At 45.7% G+C, this 23,521-nt stretch overlaps 1 protein-coding gene across 4 annotated transcripts in view; it reads right to left on the reverse strand.

The window, feature by feature from the left end:
- The window catches only part of shroom4 (shroom family member 4), a 44,958-nt gene that overhangs the window by 1,312 nt on the left and 20,125 nt on the right, over positions 1–23,521 (reverse strand). For 3 of the 4 annotated variants that reach the window (XM_079458529.1, XM_079458528.1, XM_079458530.1), the window contains exons 2-9: positions 22,226–22,377; positions 6,754–6,912; positions 3,253–5,719; positions 2,196–2,257; positions 1,405–2,046; positions 695–1,306; positions 419–557; positions 8–280 (exon numbers count right to left, since the gene is read on the reverse strand). In XM_079458529.1, the coding sequence (XP_079314655.1) occupies positions 8–280; positions 419–557; positions 695–1,306; positions 1,405–2,046; positions 2,196–2,257; positions 3,253–5,719; positions 6,754–6,912; positions 22,226–22,377 (4,506 nt within the window). Of the gene's footprint in view, positions 1–7; positions 281–418; positions 558–694; positions 1,307–1,404; positions 2,047–2,195; positions 2,258–3,252; positions 5,720–6,753; positions 6,913–7,836; positions 8,218–22,225; positions 22,378–23,521 lie in introns of those variants that run through there. The other variant, XM_079458531.1, reaches the window with a different exon arrangement.

Here is a 23,521-nt window from a genome sequence, read left to right on the forward strand (position 1 = left end):
CTCTTACCCTCTCGTGGTGACCAGTCTCTGTATCGACACAGTCCAGGGCGCTTTCCACCCGTAGAAGCCTTCCAGAAAGAGACAGCAACAGGCTGGTTACCTTGTCCAGGTCACCAATGAACATGCGGTACTTGTCCACCTCATTGGGCTTACAGATTGCGAGAACCAGGCTCTCCACCTCTTCTCCCAGCTGAGCGTTGGCCCGTATGTCCTCCTGAAGACCCCTCTGTGCCTCGCGGAGAACACCCAGCTTTTTATAAAGGCTCTCCATCAACTGCTTCTGTAAATATGTTCGATCACGGTGATGACGGGTAGATAAACGTACTCACAAGTAGGCTAGGATGATGTTACTAGGATGATTGTTTTGCAAACGTTACCACAACAATACCATTTTAGTGTAAAAAGTGACAACTGTCACCTTATAATGAAGTTCTTCTTCTTCCTCCTCTTTCCTTTCAGAGATCTCTCTCATCCTGGCAAGAAATTGTGAGTTCTCAGGTAATGTGTCATAAGTTGACCATGGGACTTGAGTTGTGTATGTTCCCAGTCTAGAAGGCCTAGAAAGGAGCCATGGATATTGTTATTGATAATGAAGATGGCTTGGTTTTGTGAGGGTTGAACAAGACTTTCAAACAAATGTCCCATAAAAAACAAATAGAGAGCAAAGAATCTTCTCAAATAATAGTTGTATTACCTCTCCAGAGAGCCTCCACTCATAGGGTAGCCTCCTCTCCAGCTCTCTCCACTCATTTCTGTCCCTGCACTCTGAGGAAATAAATCTCCTATCAGCTGTTTTCTAGATACTCCATACTCCTCCTCCAGAATGGAATCCACCAGGGAACCCCTGTGCCCTCTTTTAATTCTTGTTGCTGGAGCCTCTTCAGCCGGCATGTTGTCAAGGTCTGTTTCCAACACAATAACTGGTCGGGCAAAACCCTGCACCTCCATCTTTCCATCCACTTCCCTCATGTCAACTTCTCCGGCCCGTTCATTCTCAGAGATCTCATCTATGTCTGTCTCTATGGGAAAGTTTCTGTTGCCAGCACCAGATGGACAGTGAGAGGAAATATTTTGGAGTTCGGGAACGGCACCAGGGAAGCCAGCTTGCTGGTGGTAGCTGTTCATGGAGAAGTAGGATTCTGGAGACACGGGTACAGCTGATGAGCTGTTTTCTGATACTCCACGGGATCTTGTAGCAGTTTGTGTAGCAAAAGGTTGAGGATGACACCTATCCCAGCCCACATTGGGTTTTACCAATGTGGATCTTTGCTCATGATTTGGAACGACAGAAGTATAGGCAGGAATTCTGAAATCAAACAGAAAAACATTTCATCAACAAAACTATTCATTGCACAAAATTTAACACTAACTATATATTGTTCTTTATTATACATATGCATGTACTTTGTGCATGGTTCCGGTTGCGTTGAAGGTTGAATAAACTCTCTTCTCATGTCATAAGCCTGAGGTGACTCGTCTGTCTCCCTTGGAGACAGGGCTACGGGTTTAAAAGTGCGGCGTGTACAGGCAGGGCTGGGAGGAGCTACTGAGTATTCCTGACAGTAGCATTGATGGTTCTCGGAAACGTCTCTAGGAGGAAGACTATAGGAACGCTGACGTGTCTTTTCAGGAACACTGGGGGGACGGGATGGACACTGCTGTGGCCGAGGTGGAGAGGAAGAGGGGGAGGAATAGAGTGGAGGGGAGGGGAAGAGGTTGTGGTGGGATGCTCGCCTCTTGTGGAACTGCTCCCATTTTGGAGGGGGCGGACGAGGTGGTGGTGGTCCTTTTTTCTTTTTAACCTCACCTATACCTACTCTATTCTCATCCAGGTCGCCAAGAGTGGACGCACGCATTCTGCTAATGTTGGGAATGTGATTTGGGTTTTGTGTCTCCACACGGATGTCATTTTCTGACATGGCACGGTTTCTAAGGGGTGAAAATAGTGCAGGATGCTCCTCGGCGCTTTCGACTGCTACCCTGTGACTGCTTTGACCAGCATAGGCAGGAACAACAGCACCCTCTGTCGTCCTGTACCTGTAGTCTCTGGAGAACAGGAAAGAAGACAAATATTATTCATGTTTCTTAAACTAAAGTTTTGCTATGAGGGGTTATTATACGCTATTAATTGTATTTTCTAATTGTCCTTAACCAATGAAACAGTCTGTTGGGACAGATAAAAACAGACACTTTACCTCTCTGTCAGACTGAATTTCCTGTTTATTTTTGTTTGTTTCTGTTGCCGTACCGGATGGGCCTGTAGAAAAAAATTAAACAGTCTATTAAAAAGCTTCCTTACATTTATTTATGTTGAATGGCCAAAACAATAAGTAAATATGAACTTATTTTGACAGTGGGAATTTAATTAACTTTATAATTTATCATATTGACAAATGCATTAACCCTTGGCATTTTTACACACTAATAATTTAGCATATAGTATAATCTGACAACTTGCTTTGAAGACTCTAGAAAGGATGCCAGAAAGGATAAAGAAAATGTTTTTTTTCTTAAATATAAGAATTTCAACAAATGTTACACCATCCATTTAAATGTAAAAAGTAAATGTTAAAAGTACACACAAATAATGCTTGTTCCAAAGGATCTCAAATTTTATTAAAAAATATATATAAATGTGCAGGAAAAAATTAAACACCATCAATATAAAAGGACTAAAAATACCCAAGATGATGGCCGATTTAATAGAGCTTCTTTAAGAACTTTTTAAAGTGTTACTTTACAATTACTTTGTCTTTTGGAGCCATTTTATACACGTTCTAGCCAGCCTTTATCTTTTTGTAATATATATGATACCACACCAAAATTTCTTAACAATTGACAAGTGTAATTGACAGTGCTTTTGTCTGTATTTACTTCCATCTGTATATATGTGTGTGTGTGTGTGTGTGTGTGTGTGTGTATGATGTATATATATATATATACATATATACACACATACATATATACACACATATATATATCAATGAACATAAACGCTACATAATAAAAACATCACCATGAAATGAATAATTTTTCTAATCTTACTAAGTGCGCTAAAATTCCTTCCATGTCCAACAGATCACTTTTAACACACACATAATGTTTACATTGTCATAAATGTTTTTGTGGTAACTCCACAGTGTTATGAAACTCTGGCATTGGTCTATGGTGTAATGGTTTGATAGTAAAAGGAGCCCTGAGTTTGAAAAGCTATTTCAGATAACAGACAATGCTTAATTCCCTTCGTCTTACCTCTGTCGGGGTGTAGCTTCTGGTCTTGTAGGCTGGATTTCCGTGGTAGCCGTCATACGGATTGTGCTGGCCAATCACAGGCTGAAATGCTGAGCAGTGCTTTTGGACATTGGTGGCAGTGTTGCTATAGTAATGCTCTGAAAGCTGGTGGGAGAAAGGTTCTTGGGGACCGGATGGCTGCTTCCGATAGACATCATGAGATGAAGAGTGAGAAATTGTGTTGCTGCTTATACTGTGTTCTGACTTGCTGCTAATACTGTGTTCTGACTGAACCGTGTCTCTCTCAGACTCCCATTCTTTCTCTCTCTGTAGCAGTCTCTGCCTCTCTTCCCATTCTTGAAGTCTTTGTTGCTCTTTCTCCCTTTCTCTACTTAATCTTTCCATCTCCCTTGCTTGTTCTCGAAGCTTCTCTTGCTCCTTAATTCTCTCTTGCTCCCGTTCCTTCTCCTTTTCTTTCGCTCTCATTTTCTCTTCTCTTTCTATCAACACCTCTCTAATAACGTCTTGGTCTTGGACAACACCCTGGTACGAGAATCTCCGTCGGCCCAGGTTAGTGGGTCCTGACTCAAGTGGCTCAGGTGAGGATGGATGGTTCTGTCTTGGCTTGTCTGGTTTCTGGTTTCGACTCGTCAAGCCTGATAAGTTTGTTACAGACTGACTCAACTTCCTGCTAGTTTCCTCAAAGAACCTCCTGCGGTCCGCAAAGGGGAGAATGTCAGACTCGTCCGATCTACCTAAGCGACCACTAGAGGAACTTGTTCTTTCTCTCAACGTCCCTGTTTTTCCGGACCACATCTGTCCGGTGGCTTCTTTATTCTTACTCTCTGTGGGCTGCTGGTTGGCCGGGGGGGTTTCTGGTAGAAGCTTGCGTTCTGGTGTCCAGCGCCATCGCCTTGGTTTGCCTGCAGGTGCTGACTCCTCCACTACATGTACACACGCTTGTCTGTTTTGTTCAGGGATCTGGGTTTGGGTCTGAGAAGTTTCATAACTCACAGGCCTTTTTCTGGAATGTTCATCAGCATGTGCGGCATCATATACTGGAATTTGTAGAGGTGTTGGTTTGGATGTTTGCACAGAGGTAGTTGGATGGTCTAGACTTGTAAAAGTTTGTGTTCTCTGTTGTTTTTCTCTCTTTTCTAAAGGGACGACTGCATCCGTATGAAGATCTGTAACCTCCTCCTCCACGGTCTCCTCACTGCAACCACCAGAGTTTCCACTTTTCTGAAGCTGAGCCTTCTTCCTCTGGATCTCATTTCGCAGGTTGGTGGCAAAACGTTCACTTCTACGGCGTGATTTAGAGTTGCGTAACTGCCGCTTCGAGGACTGTTTTGTGACCTCGCCATCATCTGCCCGCGCTTCTCTTCTATGGGTCTCATCCAGGTGGGTGTCCACACGAACTGCATGCTCAGAGAACCTATTCCCTGTATGATTTTCAGACTGTGGCCACACATTCTGTCCACAATCAAGCGTTTCTTCATCTAACCTGGGATCCTCAGGTTCTGAAGTTGCCAGTGAACCTGGTGTGGAACACCTGCTTGCCCCCCACTTACCCTGGGCTGTTTCTGGGCCGATCGCATTGAGATACAGAGGAGACTGTGACCACTGGCATGTGGGAGATGTGGAGTGATCACTTTTGTCACTGGAGAGATTCATCATGCGTATCTGAGGGGCTAGAAGTTTCTCTGGGGCGCTGTGTCTGTGCATGGCTGGCTCGAGCTGGACAGCTAAGTCTTCATCTATGTTCCTTTCCAAAGAGTTGCCCTCTACAGATTTTGATTGGTCCTCTGAGTGTTTTTTATCACTCTCTCTACCTGATTTTCTTTGAGAGTTGAAGGTATAATACGGTTCTAATCTGCTGCCTTGTTTGCTGTCTTGTTTTCCATTCAAATAAACATCGGCAGTCAACACTTCCTGGATTGGAGGTTGATCTTCAACCATGCAGCTGTCCAAACTCGGAATGCCAACAGGTGCAGACACACATCGCTTATCTTCCACACCTGATTGGCTCCTGGTAGCCCTGAAACTATCCTTTCTCATGGGAGGCTGAGGTGGTGCACCTCGCTCCTCCTCGCAACCGTAGGAGGACGGCCGGACCTTAGCTTTGGGCCTCTGAGACAGTATCTTTGATTTAAGACTTTCACACTCTTCCTGTAAGTTTCCAGCGGCCGAATGTTGGCCTCCGTCTGGATACCTGCTAGAGGAACCCAGACCTTGAAGAAGGTTGTCCATTGAGTTGGTCTCCTCAGGTTTGACCGGGACTGTATAATCAGATGTGTTAGAGCTGGCGGAGAAGGAGCTGTAAGCAGAGTCACGTTTGTTATTGAAGATGACCGGATCGATGGGTGAGAGCTGACTGTCATAGTATCCCTGGTGAGGAGGATTCTCTAGACTCTCCATACTCCCTATTGAACTGCTGCGGTCTGTGCTGTAGTGCCTGGAGATATGACCCCACTGCATGGACAGCTCACTGCACAACAAAACAAAGAAACAGAAGTGAGGAACAAGGTGGGACAAATTTCCTTGAAAAAAGCATAGTGATAGAAACCAGAAAGAATTTACAATCTATTGTCAGCATGGAATGTCAGTATTAAATAAAGGAAAGTGCACAGGGCTGTATTGATAAATATTTGGATTATATTAAGGAAATCTGGATTGTAAAATCCGGCATAAAGCCGCTCCACCCTTACAGTGGAGGAAGAACGCAAGTGAGAAGAATTTACACTTCCACAGGGAAATCACCATCAATTCTAGTACCATCCCAACCTGAACATTTCACCAACATTGTAACCAGGGCCGGGAGCCCCTCCAAAATTATCCAGCTGACAATTAAAATAGTAAAAAATGCAATACTTATTTGTATTATCTATTAAACACTGACAAACAAATGTGAACATGAGCATGGAATGTATTTTGATTATACCCAACCAGAATATGCAATTGACCCCCAGTCAAACCAGCCTAGTACCGGATCTTATTGTAACATTATATCTATATGATAAAATAGGGAGATTTTCAGCAGGATTCACATATTAGATATTAGTGTGAAATACAGGAATAATTGTGTCCAATAAATATCTTTCCGTATTTTATCATGCACCATCTAAACTTCAACAATAGTATGCCCTTTATTCCATGATACGAGTATTCTGCTCTAGTCCACTGCAAATATCTAACATAAGTTCAACTTTAAAGATATGTATGTTCTAGTCACTTCACGGGTTGAATCATAGGTCTGAAAATAGTGGTGGCATCCGGTGAGGAATTTGTTGACATAAGATGTGAGATCATCAGCTTCCTGCTGATTGTTTTACTTGTGAAATTAGCTGGAAGCAAAATTCCCTACTTCAACAATGGGTTCTATCGCTCACCCTCTCTCACACACACACAAAGATCTGTTAAAGCCATTAGAAGTGTAAAGAGTCCAAAAGGTGTCTGCATAAATGTAAAACGCAGAACTCAATCTAGTTTCAATTTCAAGTGTGTAGTGAGTATTTAACCAACCTGTTTTCACCTCCAGAGTGCCAGGGTACACTGAAAGGTGTGAGGTGGAGCTGCATAGCCGGCGGGCCATCTGAGTTGTCACCGGTGCCCGTGGTGCAGGGTGTCTCTGACAGCTTCGCCAGGTGCCAAGAATGTGGACGGATCAGCGGTACAGTGCGTCTGCTCAAAGACATAATAACCGACATGAAGTCAGAGAGACTGAACAGTGCGGGATGTGTAACATCAACCAAACATTTACAAGCATCAATTACTGACAAGAAGAACCCTGAGAGTCAATCTTGATAAAAGACTTGAACTTGAAGTGATCTAGAGAAATCTGTTTGAAGGTGCCATCTGGAACAATTGCATATCTAAAACGAGGGTATAGCGCTTCCTTCTGAGAAATGTCCAGAAGAAACGGCCTATTCCTTTATAAAATAACACCACAAAGCTCAAATTCCAGGTATTACATCCCATCATTTTCATTGACAAGAGTGAAATATTCCCAATGTTCCTAGGGGAATGAAAGGCTTATCATCCCACTAATAACAATTTTAACATTGAGAAGCAAAGTGAAAAAGAAAAACACTCAAACAAGTAGCTAAATTCTGTCCGAAAAGCAATATTAGGAAGAAGAATCTACTGGTTCAAAAAAGCAGGAGGTAGAAAGCAGGAGGCTTTCAGTTTAAAGAAAAGATAATTGAAAAATATTAAAATTAACATTTTTACATCTCTTGGGTTTGTTTAGCTATTTAATAGTAGTTTTACCTCTAAGTGGATAAAACGTAAAAGTGTAAAATAATGAAGTTCCATTACTACAGCATAAAATACTCAATAGAGGTTAATATATTGTAAAAATCATAAATTAGCTCAAAACAGAAGCAAAACTAAACATGTTTTCTTAAAAAAACCTTCAAGTGTACATTATGGAATACAATTATCCCGCTTTACCTTTACCTAGACAAAATTCCCCAAAAAAGAGAAAATATCTACTGTAACCAACAAAAAAAAGCCAGTAAAGCAGACTGAAACAACTACTGGTGCCAAAACTTCGACCTCTGCTGTTCTGTTTCTTTGCAATTCAAAACTTGTACAGATACTCACAACACTCGAGATGTTCTCACTGAGACAAAAAATGTCAGATAAATCCAATCCAAGACTGTTGATAGATGGTTAGCTTCAGGTTCAAGGTGAAGTTCAGGCTTAAACCGTCAGGAAATAACCCTCTTTAGAAACCTTAAGCCAAAGGAAAACCCTGAGGTCTGTCTGCGCTCTGAGTGGTCAGTTTTTATCAGGACCCTGACAGCTTCAGAAGGTATATGAGTGAAGGTTGGCAGTCATTTAGTGGTGATGAGGCCGCCTGAGGCTTTGACCAGATTCCTCGTCCAGGAAAAAATTAACAGACAAACACTCCCCCCACTTCCCCTCTTAAACATCGTCTCATTCTCTCTCTGTCTCTCTCTCTCTCTCAGCCTCTCTCTCAATATTTCAGGTCACAACCAAAGACCAAACATTCAGCCCACTAAACTCCCTTATAGGGCACATTCTCTCTCACTTACACACATCCCACTCACTCTCTCTAATGACATTAGGCGGAGAGGAAGCGGTGCTCAGACGAAGAGGAAACTATGTTTGGGGAGATAAAGTGGCAAGCCACCGCTAAAATAATAGCTAGCATTCTCTCCTATTATTGTTTGAATGGGGAAAAATGTGAGGGCCGCTTCCTGTCTCCCTGGGAGAGCAGTCGATTTCGTCCAGCAGTGGTGAGCGAGTGAGGGGGTGGAGAGAGCGAGAGAGAAAGAGAGCGAGAGAGAAAGAGGATATATGGGAAAATATAAAGAATCTGGTAAGCAGAAAAATGGGAAACAAAGCGGTTGAATAAAACAAACTGATTGAAACGATACACTGCTGATGTGGCATTCAGCCAGGTTCTTGTTTTTATGCTCTTTTTAACAGTGCTGAAAGCACTACAAAACACAGCTTATCTGAAAGTGTGTGTGCGCTGTTGTTTCGGCAACTGTCTCATAAAAAGAAAAACTCAAAAGAAAATGTTGTGAACATGATTAATAATGTGCATAAACACACCGTTACTGCTTACAATCTCCCATTAATGGACTTTTTAAATCACACTTTAAATCTTTATACGGTACATTTATATACCGTATTAATTCGCTCATCCACCTGTAGAAGTCACCATTTAAATCTGTTGAAACTATACACCGTCTGTCATCTCCCCGGCGTCTTCTAAAGGTGTGCAAAACAGTCATCTGAAACAATTGTGGATAGGTTGGTGTCTTAAATGTGTACTTTGTACCATGGTCGTAGCCAGCTATGAGGTCAGCGAGGTCGGGACCTCTGAAGCTCTGAATGGATATGAACTCTTTTAAGTGTCTGTGTTACACGTATATAACTCAGTCTATAGTTCAGCATTTATTGTTAATATTAGGTATAATTATTGACACCCCACCACCACGGACCTCACTCATTTTCAAACCCTGGCTACGGTCAAGCTTTGTACTATACTAGCATGCAAAATATACTTTCAATTTTTTAAAAGAACAGTGCTGAGGTTGTGTTTAACATAACTGATGACGTCACAAGATGTGATGTCACCGTTTATTGTGACATTTGTGAGGAATGTTTGGGGACACCCACATACATGAGTCAGTTGTCCATGTCCTCTTTTCAATACTGTAAAGCCACTTCCTTTCACTTTTCTCTTCTTCATTTATTCTGCTGTGTAAATGAAATATGTCGCACATTTGAATTGGTTCCCACGTAAAAATGTTCTAGTGTACTTTAGTATTTAATATAGCAAACATTACAAAGATGATTTCGTTTTTTAGTCTTACCATGGTCATTATGAAAGTATACTACTGTATTTGCTACAATTTATCAAATTACGATAGTTAATAGTACAAAATATTGTAGTGTATATAATAGAGTAGAATATATCTTTATTGTATAGAATTGTTTGCTCTCCGTACAAAAAAGAGGGAACAAGTACACATACACATATACAAGCAAAGATATAGAAAATATATATAGAAAAGAATGGGGAGTGTAGAAAGTCAAAACTGTAGTGGTGCAAGTATGATATGAATTATATAGAAAGTCAATACTGTAGTAGTGCAAGTAAGCATATAATGCAAACAGAGTTAGGCAACCAAAGGTGCAATGTAAACAAATGTGCATAATTACATTAATATATTATGTGTGTGTGTATATATATATATATATATATATGTAAAAAAGTAAATCAGCACAGCCCCGACTCAGTCCTGAGTCCTAATACAGTTTACTAGTTATATACAATGTTTTCATCTAGATCTGTGTATTTAGAAAATGTTTGTATATTTTGTACATTTCAATAATGAACATGGCACAGCATCAGGATACTAAATGGAATCGTGATACTTCAGCTGGTATAGCATCACAATAGTATCCGTTTTGGTATTTTGACAATCCTACTGTGGGGGGTGCATAACTTGTCCATAATTAATTTGTACAATCAGCATTGTTTGCTCTCTGGTCACTCGCTTCCCAAAAACAGCAAACGAGACATTCAGGCTGCATTCCATGTAATCACCAAGGCTTTTACCAGTTCGGCCACAGTAAAAAACCCAATGCAGGAAGGGAGCAGTCATGAGCAGGGCTCTCCAGCACAATAGCTTGTTTGTTGTTTTGGATTCGCTTTCACTCAAACGACCTTCTCTTTCACGTAAATTACGTTTCTAGAGGAAAACATGCTTATTTAAAATGCTTATCGACCACATCAAACCCAAGCAGAGAGATGTGCCAGGTCAAATACTCTGTGGCCTTCTTTCAATCGAATGAGCATGAAGTCAGTGAATAAGTGTGGAAGATTGTCTACTCAAAAACAAACACGGCTTAACAAAAACTGCAACAACAGATCTTAAGACAGGACTTTGTGGCTTACACCAAACAGATCGCGATAACGCTACAAGTCAACAGTTTGATCGCTCTTTCCTTGGCAGCAGCACATCTAACATCTCGTCCTGTATATCAGAATCAGTTTGTTTTTACTGTAATAAGAAACGGGCAGAATATTGCATAGCTATCTAGCTTACTGCATCTGTTAATAAAAAAGCCATTTTATGCAGTCTGAAATTTATGTAAATACAAATGGATTGATGACTTTGCATATTTCAGGGAATCGCACCACCTGCTTTGTCTATTTCTGCTGCAAACACTCTTTTGTTTATATGAAGCAAGTTAACGCAAACAAAACACTATATAGAAAACTTTTTAACAAAAAACACAAAGGTGAAACTGTAAAGTTTGCATACAAATGGCAGTATGTTGCACGAGGACTGCAAAGGTTGTGAGTTTGACTCGCTGGAAGCATGCACACTAGAAAAACACATAGCTTACCACTGTAGCATAAGAAAGTATCTGCCATTTATATAAATGTAAATCTTTACACCACACACTGAAGCTGGTATGTAAAAACCGTTCAAAGGCTGTTTTGCTCCTTACATGTGGAAAGTCAGGAGGGGGGTGGTGGTGGTGGTCTTGGGAATGTGAGGAATGTCCATTGTTTTGGCATTGAGTCTGCTTTGTTCTTGTTTCTAAGAGCAGCGTGCAGGATCTTACCGTTCGAACCTGATGTCTCTCTGACCTTCATAACTTTCCCTGGAGGCTCGACCAAACCACTTTCTGTTAGATCATAAACACTTGAAGTGCAATTGAGGTTTCTCCCAGAGAGACCAGGCAGCTTTTGATAGATGATCATTGAAATTGCTTTCCACACTTTCTTTTCCCCCTTGAGAGCAGTGGGGTGTATTGCTTTAAGACCAGCATACGGCCAGTTGGATTCTTACAGAAGATTACAGCCATGGGTTTCTGTAATGTGAATACCACGTGGCTTAATGTTCTCATTTGTTAAATTCTTTTTTATGTTTAATGGGACATGGAAAAATGTTTAAGGTAATGTCATTTTAAAGGGAAAAATATTTCTTCTATTACATTTTTATGTGACGAGACAACTATAAGCAAGCCATTCATAGTTTGACATTGCTGCTTGACTGAGTATCCAGATGTGTCCTTGTGGAATGAGAAACCTGTTTGTAAACTATCCATATTCCAGCAATTCTGTTTGATGGAACCGGTATCTCTGAAAGGAGAATTGTGTGTATGGATGGTCCATAGAAAGTAGAAAATGTGCCAATTACACCGTAAACCCTGAATCACTGACACATGGCTTTCCTGTAAGGACCTACCCTTCCTTTATGTCCAAGCACACTTATGTAAGTATGTGTGTCCGCGTATGAATATTTCACAACAAAACATTGACAGTCCAAATATGGCTCAATATGTCAGACTTGGGTTGATTCAGGGACAAACTACATCACTTCGAAATAGGTCTTCCACCCCAATACAATACAATACTTGCTGTAAATAAACAGTTCTATCTCATGGTTCCCAGCCCAGCTCCTTAAGCGGCTGTTACAGTCTGTATGTGTAACAGGAAGTGGAAATAGGAACTAGGAGGAGAGATTTCACAGAGGCACACTGTTCTCTGTGGCAAGATGGGCACCACAACCCTAGTTACAAGGATAACCTAGTTAGATCAATTCAACACCGTTTCAACAGGCTATAATGACAAAATGTAGATTTTTTTTAGAACCTTTGTTTTGTTGAACACAAAAGAAGATATTTAGAAGAATGTAGGAATGCAGTTCTGGGGCACTTTTGACAACCATTGTCATTTTTCTCACACTTTTTATCTAGGATGAACTGCCCACTTAATGTATAACTGTGTAATTCCTAGATACCAACTAAAGCATATAAAAGTGATCAACAGTTCACCCAAAATATAAATGACCCCATAAAATATACGCTACGCTAAATAAGACCTTAAGACATGTATTCTGTAGTCATACAGATTTATGTTGCATATACGGTTTTTGAAGCCTCAAAACCTTTCAAGCAATTCAATGGCATTACAAAGCAAGGAAGAGCAAAGATATTATTTGATAAAACTCTGATTGTGTTAAGCTGAAGAAAGGAAGTCATACACACCTGGGATGGAATGGGCTGGGCAAAAAGTGGGGTCATTTTTTATTTGATATAAGTACACCGTATAAATGCACATACTATAAAACCAAGAACAATCCAAAACTCAAGCTATAAAACCACAAGCTTGGGGTCAATAAACAAACACGCATGAAATCTGCATTCCAGACAGCAGCTGCTGAACAATAGGATGTGCGTGTGTGCAAAAACAAAACAATACAGTGCATTTCTGACCACCGTAAACCACAAACATCCTTTGAACTGGACAGCTCACCTTCCCATTCACAAAAGAGCGGAATGAGGACACAACATCTCCGTTCATAAACTGAAGTACAGAAGGGAAGAGAGAGACAGGTGATGTACACACATGCATAAACAACACACCCTAATCATTGCCGGCCGGGAAGGTAAAGTAGTGGTGTTCAACGAAACTGTGTGCACACACACAAATACAAACATCTATTTTGTTTCTCACTCAAGTCACTCTGGAGGTGGAAATCTGCCCTTCATGATGCATGTGACCTTTACTAGCATCCAAAGACAGAACTCACACATACTTTCATCGATTAGAAAAACTCTTGCACACACAGTCACGCTGAGGTCTTGTCTTCCAGTTATAAACCTGCCAGGAAGAATCTGTTTTCTCTATAGCGCAAAAATACATTTGCAGAAAGCTGCTATAAATGTTGCAGAACAGTTGCGACAGGAACGCTGGAAAAATGCTTTTCCAGTTTAATACCATGCACATTTGATATTAAAGCCATGGAAAAATACCATACACGTTTTCTAACCAAGCCACTATCTTTATACAAACACACTTATTTACGAGCTGCACACAAAATAAATATATGTAGGCCTACAGTGGCGATTTATTCACACGCTAGCAAACAAGCCGCACTGTTAAATTAGACCCCTTCAGGAGCCTCCAGCAAAGTCATGCTAGTGTGACTAAGGCTCGAACCCACAAACAGAAGAATACAAAACACACATATGTTTTGCCTAGAAAACCACATTCAGAGAGAAACCACAGGCAGATCAAGAACACTACGACACAGAATTTCTAAGCCGATGCCAAAGAAACGGATGTTAAAGCAAAGAAAACGAATTTTTCCATCTCTACACCCTTCTTCTCTCTCTCACTTTGAACCCTATCTTGTGGCTAGCTTCTGCAGAGCTGGTGTTTGGAAAGATCTCCTGTTGATTTAGACATTTTACGCTTGTACTTACAAAGACCTAGGCTATGTTTACACAACATCGTTTTTAAGTAAAAACAGTCAATTGTATGTGTTTTGGGCATTCAGTTACATGAAAACAGCATTCTGGAGGACTGAAAAATGAACTTTTGATAAGAGGTTACAAATTGCATGGTTTTGTAAACAATACTGTTATTGTACGGTACGTCCAAAACCTTTCCATATGTAGTTCAAATCTTTTGCTCTTCTATCTTCATTCTTCAGAACTAGAAGTAATAGTGTGTCAAAAGGTTATTGGAGGAGAAGCTTTAAAATTATGTCACAAAGGTCAAAGAATGTAAAGAATAGGGGTGTCTTTGGCAAAGAACCGTGATATTCAAAACCACGTTGATCAATATTTTGTTAACACCACACCTACAATAGTATATAATAATATGCTAAATTACTCTGGACCTGTTTAAAAATGTTCCTTAACAGAGCACTCTCCGCCTAAACTCATATTAAGTGTGATTTATTTTGGCCCAGAAAGAAAACAAAATAAATACAATTTAAAGAAGAATTTGAATAAAAATAACATAATTCATTACATAAACTGACTAAGATGCAAAAATGTGGAGATACATGGTTTTTAGAAGGACAGCAGTGATAAATAAATGGCAAAAAATGTTGGGCCACAGTAACGTCTCGGTTACGTATGTAACCTCCGTTCCCTGATGGAGGGAACGAGACGTTGTGTCGACAGAATGGGGTTTGACTTGAGAACCTACCTTCTCTGACTGACTTGAACAGGCCAATGAAAATTGGCGAATGAAATTTGCATGCCGGACTCCGCCCCCGGACATCCGGGTATAAAAGGGAGCCGGCGTGCCGCATTCATTCACCTTTTGTGCTGAGGAGCCTGAGGATCTTGCCCCGACTGCTGCAGCGGGCGGCCAGTGTTGTGGCATGAAGGACACAACGTCTCGTTCCCTCCATCAGGGAACGGAGGTTACATACGTAACCGAGACGTTCCCTTTCTGTCGGTCTCTCGACGTTGTGTCGACAGAATGGGGTTCCTCGGAAAACGCCACAGCGCTGTGCCGCGTCACAATTCCTCGCGAAGCGACGCTGACTGGCCTGGGCGTGTCAGACGTGAGCGCTAAGCATGAATTGCAACCTTCCAGCGGAAGGGAAGGAGTCCAGAGCTTTCAAAAAAGATGGGAGCCCCTTCCACCGGCCGTCACGGACGGCGGCCTAGTTCTCTTAACAGCGAGAAGCCGCCCGGCACCGTAAGGCCACTGGGAAGCGTCATTCCCCCCTGAGGGAACGCGCTACGGAGACCACTTCCTACCGCAGGGAGGAGCTTTAGTGGAGATTCACACACGGTCTCACCGGATAGGGGAGAGCACGTGGGAGACATGCAGACACGAGATGGTGTCGCGAGCAGGTGAAGTACACCTGGGAGAGGTCATGGGCCATCGATTGAGAGCCATTCATGAGAAGACATCAGACGGAACCGCCCTGTGGGGGGGTTACTACGTGTGGAGCACTAGGCCTTGTTTGAGTCACTGCTAGAGCTCAGAAACAGGCCAAGGGAGGCAGGGCTGCTCCGCCGAGCCCGACGCCGAGGAGTGCTTAGTGATGGATGGAATGCCTACTCTTCGCCCACGTGGGGGGAAGAGGGGAGGCTGGATAGCACCACGTCTCACCTATGGAGGAGTGCTATCGCAGGCGTACGCCCACCGGCTGCCGGACTTACCTGGCGGTGCTTCGTAAGACTCTGGCTGATACCGGTTCCACGCGGAGGCTGTAGAACCTCGCGAAGGTGCCGGGCGTAGCCCAACCCGCAGCTCTACATACGTCTGCCAGAGGGGCGCTCTGAGCCAGTGCCCACGAGGAGGCCACACCCCTGGTGGAGTGTGCCCTCACTGCAAGCGGGCACGGGAGATCCTGTGATCGGTAAGCCATTGATGGCGTCCACGATCCAGTGCGCCAACCTCTGTTTGGAGACAGCCCTCCCCTTGTGCTGACCTCCCAAAACAGACAAACAAGCTGCTCAGAGCTCCAGACGCTCTGCGTGCAGTCCAGGCAGAGGCGCAGCGCGCGCACTGGACACAACACGGAAGGGGTTGGGTCTTCCTCCCGAGAAGGGAGCGCCCGCAGGTTCACCACCTGGTCCCGAAAGGGAGTGGTGGGAACTTCGGGCACGTAGCCAGGCCGGGGTCTCAGGATAACGTGAGATTGACCAGGCCCGAACTCTAGGCAATCCGTGGCCACGAAAAATGCATGTAGGTCCCCTACCCTCTTGGCGAGCGCCGCTAGGAGAGCCGTCTTCATCGAGAGATGAGAAAGAGCGGCATCTCTGAGGGGCTCGAAGGGGGGCCTCTGGAGGCCCGCCAGGACCACATTGAGGTCCCAAGAGGGAACGGAGCGCGGACGGGCCGGATTCAGCCTTCTCGCGCCCCTCAGGAACCTAATGACCAGGTCGTGCTGTCCCAGAGACTTCCCACTAACTGGCCTGTGATGAGCGGCAATTGCGGCTACATACACCGTCAGCGTGGAAGGGGAGAGATTGCTCTCGAGTCTCGACTGCAGGAAGGACAGCACGCTCCCGATCGAGCATATCCGTGGGTCTTCTCCACGAGAAGAACACCAGGACGAGAAGAGGCGCCACTTAAAAGCGTATAACCGCCTCGTGGCTGGGGCCCTAGCCTGAACAATGGTCTCTACCACCGCTGGGGGTAGACCACTCAGGATCTCCTCGTCCCGTCCAGGGGCCAGACATGGAGGTTCCAGAGGTCTGGACTCGGATGCCACAACGTGCCCTTCCCCTGAGAAAGGAAGTCCTTCGTCAGGGGAATCGGCCAGGGGGGAGTTGTCGTCAGGAGCATTAGCTCCGAGAACCAAGTCCGGTTGGGCCAGTAAGGCGCAACTAGTAGCACTTGATGCTCCTCTTCCCTGACTTTGCACAAGACGTGTGCAATGAGGCTCACTGGGGGGAAGGCGTACTTCCGCTTGTCCCGCGGCCAGCTGTGCGCCAGGGCATCCGTGCCGAGGGGGCCCTCGGTCAGGGAGTACCAAAGCGGGCAATGGGTGGTGTCCAGGGAGGCGAACAGGTCCACCTGTGCCTGCCCGAACTGCACCCAAATGAGCTGGCGCGGGGGTGGAGCCGCCACTCTCCGCGGGGCGTCGACTGACGAGAGAGCGCATCGGCTGTCTGGTTCAGGTCGCCCGGGATGTGCGTGGCTAACAGAGACTTGGTCACCTGCTGGCTCCACAGGAGGAGGCGTCGGGCGAGTTGCGATAGCTGCCGTGAACGAATACCACCCTGTCGGTTGATATATGCCACGGCAGTCATGCTGTCCGACCGGACCAGCACGTGCTTGTCCTGCACGAGGGGAAGGAACCTCCTCAGTGCAAGCAGCACCGCCAACAACTCTAGGCGATTGATATGCCAGCGCAGGCGGGGGCCCGTCCAGAGACCCGACACTGCGTGCCCGTTGCACACAGCACCCCAACCCTGCAGGGAGGCGTCTGTCGTCACCACGACGCGCCCCGAACCTGCCCAAGAGGGACCCCTGTCCGCAGAAAGGTCATTGAAGACCATGGGGTTAGGGTGCGCCGGCAGAAGGGCGTGATCGCGACGCGCCTGTTGCCGGTGTGCCACGCACTCCAAGGAACTCTGCTCTGTAGCCAGTGCTGTAGCGGTCTCATGTGCATCAACCCGAGGGGGACCACCCCCGCCGAGGACGCCATGTGTCCCAGGAGCCTCTGAAAAAGTTTCAGCGGGACCGCTGGCTGCTGCCTGAAGTTCCTCAGGCAGGTCAGCACTGACTGGGCACGCTCGGAAGAAAGACGTGCAGTCATGGAGACAGAGTCGAGTTCCATACCGAGGAAAAGGATGCTCTGCACAGGGGAGAGCTTGCTCTTCTCTCGGTTGACCTGTAACCCCAAATGGTCTAGGTGCCGGAGCACCAGGTCCCTGTGTGTACACAACAGATCTCGCGAGTGCGCCAAGATGAGCCAGTCGTCGAGATAGTTGAGTATGCGCACCCCCTGCTCCCTGAGGGGAGTGAGGGCGGCCTCCACGACCTTCGTAAAGACTCGAGGAGACAGGGACAGACCAAATGGGAGGACGCGGTACTGATATGCCTGTCCCTCGAAAGCGAACCGTAGGAACGGCCGGTGACGAGGGAGGACGGACACATGGAAGTACGCGTCCTTCAGGTCGATCGCCATGAACCAATCCTGACGCCTGACGGACGTCAGAATGCGCTTCTGCGTTAGCATCCTGAACGGCAGCTTGTGTAGGTGCTTGTTCAGGGTACGCAGGTCCAAGATGGGGCGCAGCCCGCCACTTTTCTTGGGGACAATGAAATACGGGCTGTAAAACCCGGAGTACATCTCAGCCAGAGGGACGAGCTCGACCGCCCCCTTCGCCAGAAGGGTAGCGACCTCGGCCCGAAGCACGGGAGCATCTACTCCCACTGATGTGAAGAGGACGCCCCGAAACTCGGGTGCGTATAGCCGAGACGGATCGTTCGCTCTAGCCACCGTGCCGGTCTGGGAAGAGCCAACCAGGCTCCCAGGTACCGAGACAGGGGGACCAGAGGTTCGATCTGATTCACTGCCCCCGTGGGGGGTGGTTCGATGGCTGGCAGTACGGCTCCCTCGACGCGGGGGGGACCCCGGGGAGGAGAGCGGCTCTGCCGAGGTGCCTGTCGGGCGATATCGCGGCATACCGCACCGTCTGACTGAGGGTGCTGGTGGCCACTGAGAGTATACCCAACCGTGTGTCTCGCCGAAACACAACGTGGGGTTGCCGAACACCGTCCTGCGGAGGGTGAGAGCGGCTGTGAAGAAGACCCAGGGAGAGAGAAAGCTCTTTCTGTGAGAAAGTGGGCGCCAGGCCCTGAAAAGGACCCGGCTGGTGTTGCTGGGACGGGGCAGGCACCGTCCCAGTCCGACCCTCTAGCGATGTAGTTGCCAGGGTCGGGCCCGGTGAACTCGATCTCCCTGGGTTCACCCCGTCAGGAACGCTTCTGCTTCCGCGGAGGTTGGTGACGGGATGGTGCTCTCCTCTTCGACGTCCTTCTCCGGGAGGCAGCCTGTGCAGGGGGCGCTGGGGCCGGAGTCTGAGTCGGAGAGGGGCGGGGCTGCTGGGAAGCAGACGCCGCGCGGGACCTCGACAGACGATAGGCGGCCGGGTCGCGGCGGGGCAGAATCGCCTCCGTCTGCTTCTGTACAGTCGAGAACTGCTGCCCTCGACCGTATCACCAAACAGCCCACCCTGCGCGATGGGAGCGCCGAGAAAGCGAACCTTCTCAGCGTCCCGCATCTGTGCAAGGTTCAGCCAAAGGTGTCTCTCCTGGACCACCAGTGTGGACATCGTACGACCCCAGGGCTCGCGCCGCCACCTTTGTCGCCCGAAGAGCGAGGTCAGTGGCAGTGCGGCAGTAGCCCAGGGTCGGACTTTCCCTCGTGCAACTCCTCCAACGCCCTGGCCTCCTGCAGGATGGCCATGGCGCGAAGAGCCAAGGCAGCTTGACCCGCAGCGTTGTAAGCCCTCGACACCAGCGATGCCGAAAACTTACAAGCCTTGGAAGGGAGCCTTGGTCGATCTCTCCAGGTGGCAGCTGTCTGCTGGCACAGGTGCACCGCGACTGCACGTTCCACCTGAGGGATGTCGACGTAGCCCTCAGCTGCCCCGTCATCGAGGGAAGTCAGGGCGACCGAGCTAGTCTGACGTGCACGCGCCGAGAAGGGGCGTTCCAGGTCCGACTGAGCTTCTCATGCACTTCCGGGAAGAATGGTACCGGTGCCGACCGTGGCTTAGTCACGGCCGGTCCCCAGATACCACGTGCGTTGGGCGGACTTACCTGGCAGTGCGGTGCACTGCAGCCCAACACTCGCGGCCCGGGAAAGCATGGTTGACATCTCAACGTCCGCTTCATCCTGAGCTCGACCCCCCGGAGGGGGAAGCTCTAAGGAATCGTCAGGGTCGGATGCCAAGAGGACGCCCTCCGATGCTGCGAGCGACATCTCATCGTCGTCACGCCCCGTGTCCGAGTACGTGACGGAGGAACAAGGCGGCGTACCGCCTTTTCCGAGACGGTCAGACGAGCGAGGCGGGGCGTGAACGGTCCGCGAGCCGATGGCTGACGGATTGAGGCTCACGGTAATTCCCCGATCACCCTCGGTGCTCGCCGAAGCGGACGGCAGGGCTGATGCCACTGCTGCCGCAGAACGGGAAGCACTCGAGGTGGCGGCTGATTCTCGGAAGAACGCAGCTACCCGTGAACGCAACGTCTGAATTACCATCCGCGCGCAGTGACGCAACGTCTGGACAGCCATCCGCGCGCAGTGACGCAACGTCTGACTAGCCATCCGCGCGCAGTGCGGGCAAGATGTATCCACAAACGCTGCCTCAGCGTGCTGGAGTCCCAGACACACGAGGCAGACATCGTGTCCGTCCCCTTCCTCGATGAGTGCGCCGCACCCATGAGCACAGCGGGACATGCCGCGCTGAAGAAATATTAAGCCCTGAAAAGGGCTCGCTCTTTAGAGAGATGCCTTGGAAGTTGCCGAGACGCCCAGGGGAAGTCACAGGAAAAGGGACAGTCCGCTGCACCACGTCGTAAGACCAGCAACACGTAGATAGTATCTGCAGAGTCGTCAGCATCAGGATGCGAAGGCTCCGAAGAACAAAAGGTGAATGAATGCGGCACGCCGGCTCCCTTTTATACCCGGATGTCCGGGGGCGGAGTCCGGCATGCAAATTTCATTCGCCAATTTTCATTGGCCTGTTCAAGTCAGTCAGAGAAGGTAGGTTCTCAAGTCAAACCCCATTCTGTCGACACAACGTCGAGAGACCGACAGAAAGGGAACAGTGTAGTAAAAATCTGATATCGCGACAGCCCTAGTTAAGAACTTACAGAATCTTTGTTATTTCGTCTTGAGGATGTGAAATGCTGGCTAAAGCAAAATCGTCTTCAGCTAAATATGACTAAATCTGAGGTCATGTTATTCGGGCCTAATCAGGTTGACATAGATAAAAATGCTCTTTTAGGATCACGGTCAACAAATGTGCGGTCACAGTTAAGGAATTCGGGAGTCATTTTTGACCCAGCTCTTACCGTAAAAAAACAGGTTAAGAGTTGCTTTTATCAGTTGAGGACAATTGCGAAAATGAAATCTTTCTCATCACTTACTGATCTAGAGATTCATGCTTTTATCTCCTCCCGTCTGGACTACTGTAATGCGTGTATATGGGAGTAAATCATTCGTTGCAAGTGGTTCAGAATGCAGCTGCAAGGCTTCTCACTAGCACAAAGAGTTTATTTGGTTGATTTCTAGTTCTATTTTATTATATTATGCGTATTCACTGTGTGCAGCCCTTTGGTCTACTGTGTAGTGGAAAGGGCTTTATAAATAAAGTAGACTTAAGACTTGAGAATGATATTATAGAGGTAAATTAATGTTAAGAATATGTTGCTGAAAAGAATGAAGACAGGAAGCAGTAGATTTTAAAGAGGGAAGTAGGACAGACCAAATAAGTGAGAAAAGAGAGAAGATGTCAGAGGGAGGAGAGAGGTACGTAGACACGGCTATCTAATAGCTGCTGATGTAGTAAGGCCTCAACACACTGGAATGTGCTGGGCTCAGCTGACTAAACAAGTCCAGGGATCTCCCACCGACTGGACGTCCAGTCCACAATCACACAAAGCACATCAGTTACCCTGTAAAGCCACGCATTCATAGGCAAACATTATCAGCTAGAGCGTGTGCTGGTATTTATAAAATGTGTCTGAAGGTTAGATGGCTCTGGTCTGCATTTCTTCCCTTAGCCACAATGAGGCAGCACCACATGACACTTTGGTGACCGTCAACATGCCAGGGAAGGGAGAATCGCTTGTGGTCAGACTCGGTGTACAAACACGGACCTGGTCGCAGTTTAAACATCACTGCCCTGTAGCTAGAAGTGTTAGGGGATCAAGAAATCTGATCTGAGATCAGACTACACCGAGTGAGTCAACAAGGGTGTGTAAGTAAACGTTCTGTCATGGGTGACAAAACTCTCTTGTCTGCCAAACTCTGATACAGACGTCATCTCACTTCACGCCAGCTAAAATAAACAACAGACACATAATCAGAGGCTACCAGTGGATTTAGCCACTGTGCAGACACTCTCCCGCAGTGTATATCTAGAAAACATACTATGTATTACAGTAGGCAAAATAGCAGATTCACTATAGTAAGCATGTGTCTATAAGTTTACAAACCTTCTGACAATGATTTTAAGAATCCTGTAAGAACCTTTGATGAGGATGAGAGCTTCTTGACGGGAGCCATAGAGAGCAGAACCATTGATATTCACCAGTTCATCTCCCACTCGCAGCTTCTTGCACTGCGCTGCTTTTCCTCCCTCTTCTATCTGTAAGAGAGAGAGTTTAAGTGTAAATATCTCTCTTCATCAGTACAAACATATTAACACATTAAACATTATAATTTTCAGTTTTTCAGTATACAAAATACAATACACCAATCAAGAGCATTACTTTTCAAACTTGTAGTAAATGGCCCCCCGGTGGGCAGTAGTGCTGTTGCAGGGGGTGAAATAAAAAATATATTATTCAATAAAAACAGAATTTTGTTGCGAAAAGACTCATTAAGTAGCTTCTGTCACAAACCTTTATATCATTTGTAAACTCTATGCATTGTTGTTATAGATTACATACAATGTATGGATTCTATTACATCTATTACACATAAGATTATAATTAGCAAATTTTTGTGGTGGCCAACATTAAAAACATTGTCATACATATTGTAGAATTTAAATAGTAAACTATGGTATACTGTTTGTATATTTTTGTAATTATTTTATAATTATATTATACTGTCGTATGCTATAGTGTAGTTTAACTAATATAGTATACTATAGTATGCTGTCATATAAACTACAGAATCACTGATTCATTGTTAATTAATAAAACTTTAGCGTAGTTTTTACAACATTTACTATAGTAAGGTTCATATGCCTTATATAATTCACATGAAACCCTTAAAACTATGTATATTGGCATTAATATATTTTATTACTGCCAAGTGCCATGAACAAAGAATGGGACCTTGAAGCTTTTGGTATGTTTTTGGGGATCTTACCCCTCGATGTTTGGCAAGCTCTTTTAAACCAAGTTCCTGGAGGACACTTTTTGGATGTTACTTTTTTTTTACACTTTTTGGATGTTACTCAACTCAAACACCCGATTCAACTCATTTATTTACATTTTAGAATGCTCCAAAGCATGAAATGTGTCCAACATGAGAGATCTCCAACATACTATACATACATACACATATAGGCTCTCCTTTCACCAGGAGTTTAAATGCTTAATAGAAGGGATCACTTCACATACACTGTACCACACATAGTTGGAGATAAGCACGTTTGCACACTCAATATTTTGTATGTTCTTCATTCCACATTTCTTCACTTCCTTTTAACAAAGTGGTGTCACGGGTCAGATATACATACCGTGTATATCTCACAGCCATTCATCAAACACACTAACAGA

This window comes from Barbatula barbatula (genome assembly GCF_947034865.1).
Source record: "Barbatula barbatula genome assembly, chromosome: 1".
Classification (NCBI taxonomy): Eukaryota; Metazoa; Chordata; class Actinopteri; order Cypriniformes; family Nemacheilidae; genus Barbatula; species Barbatula barbatula.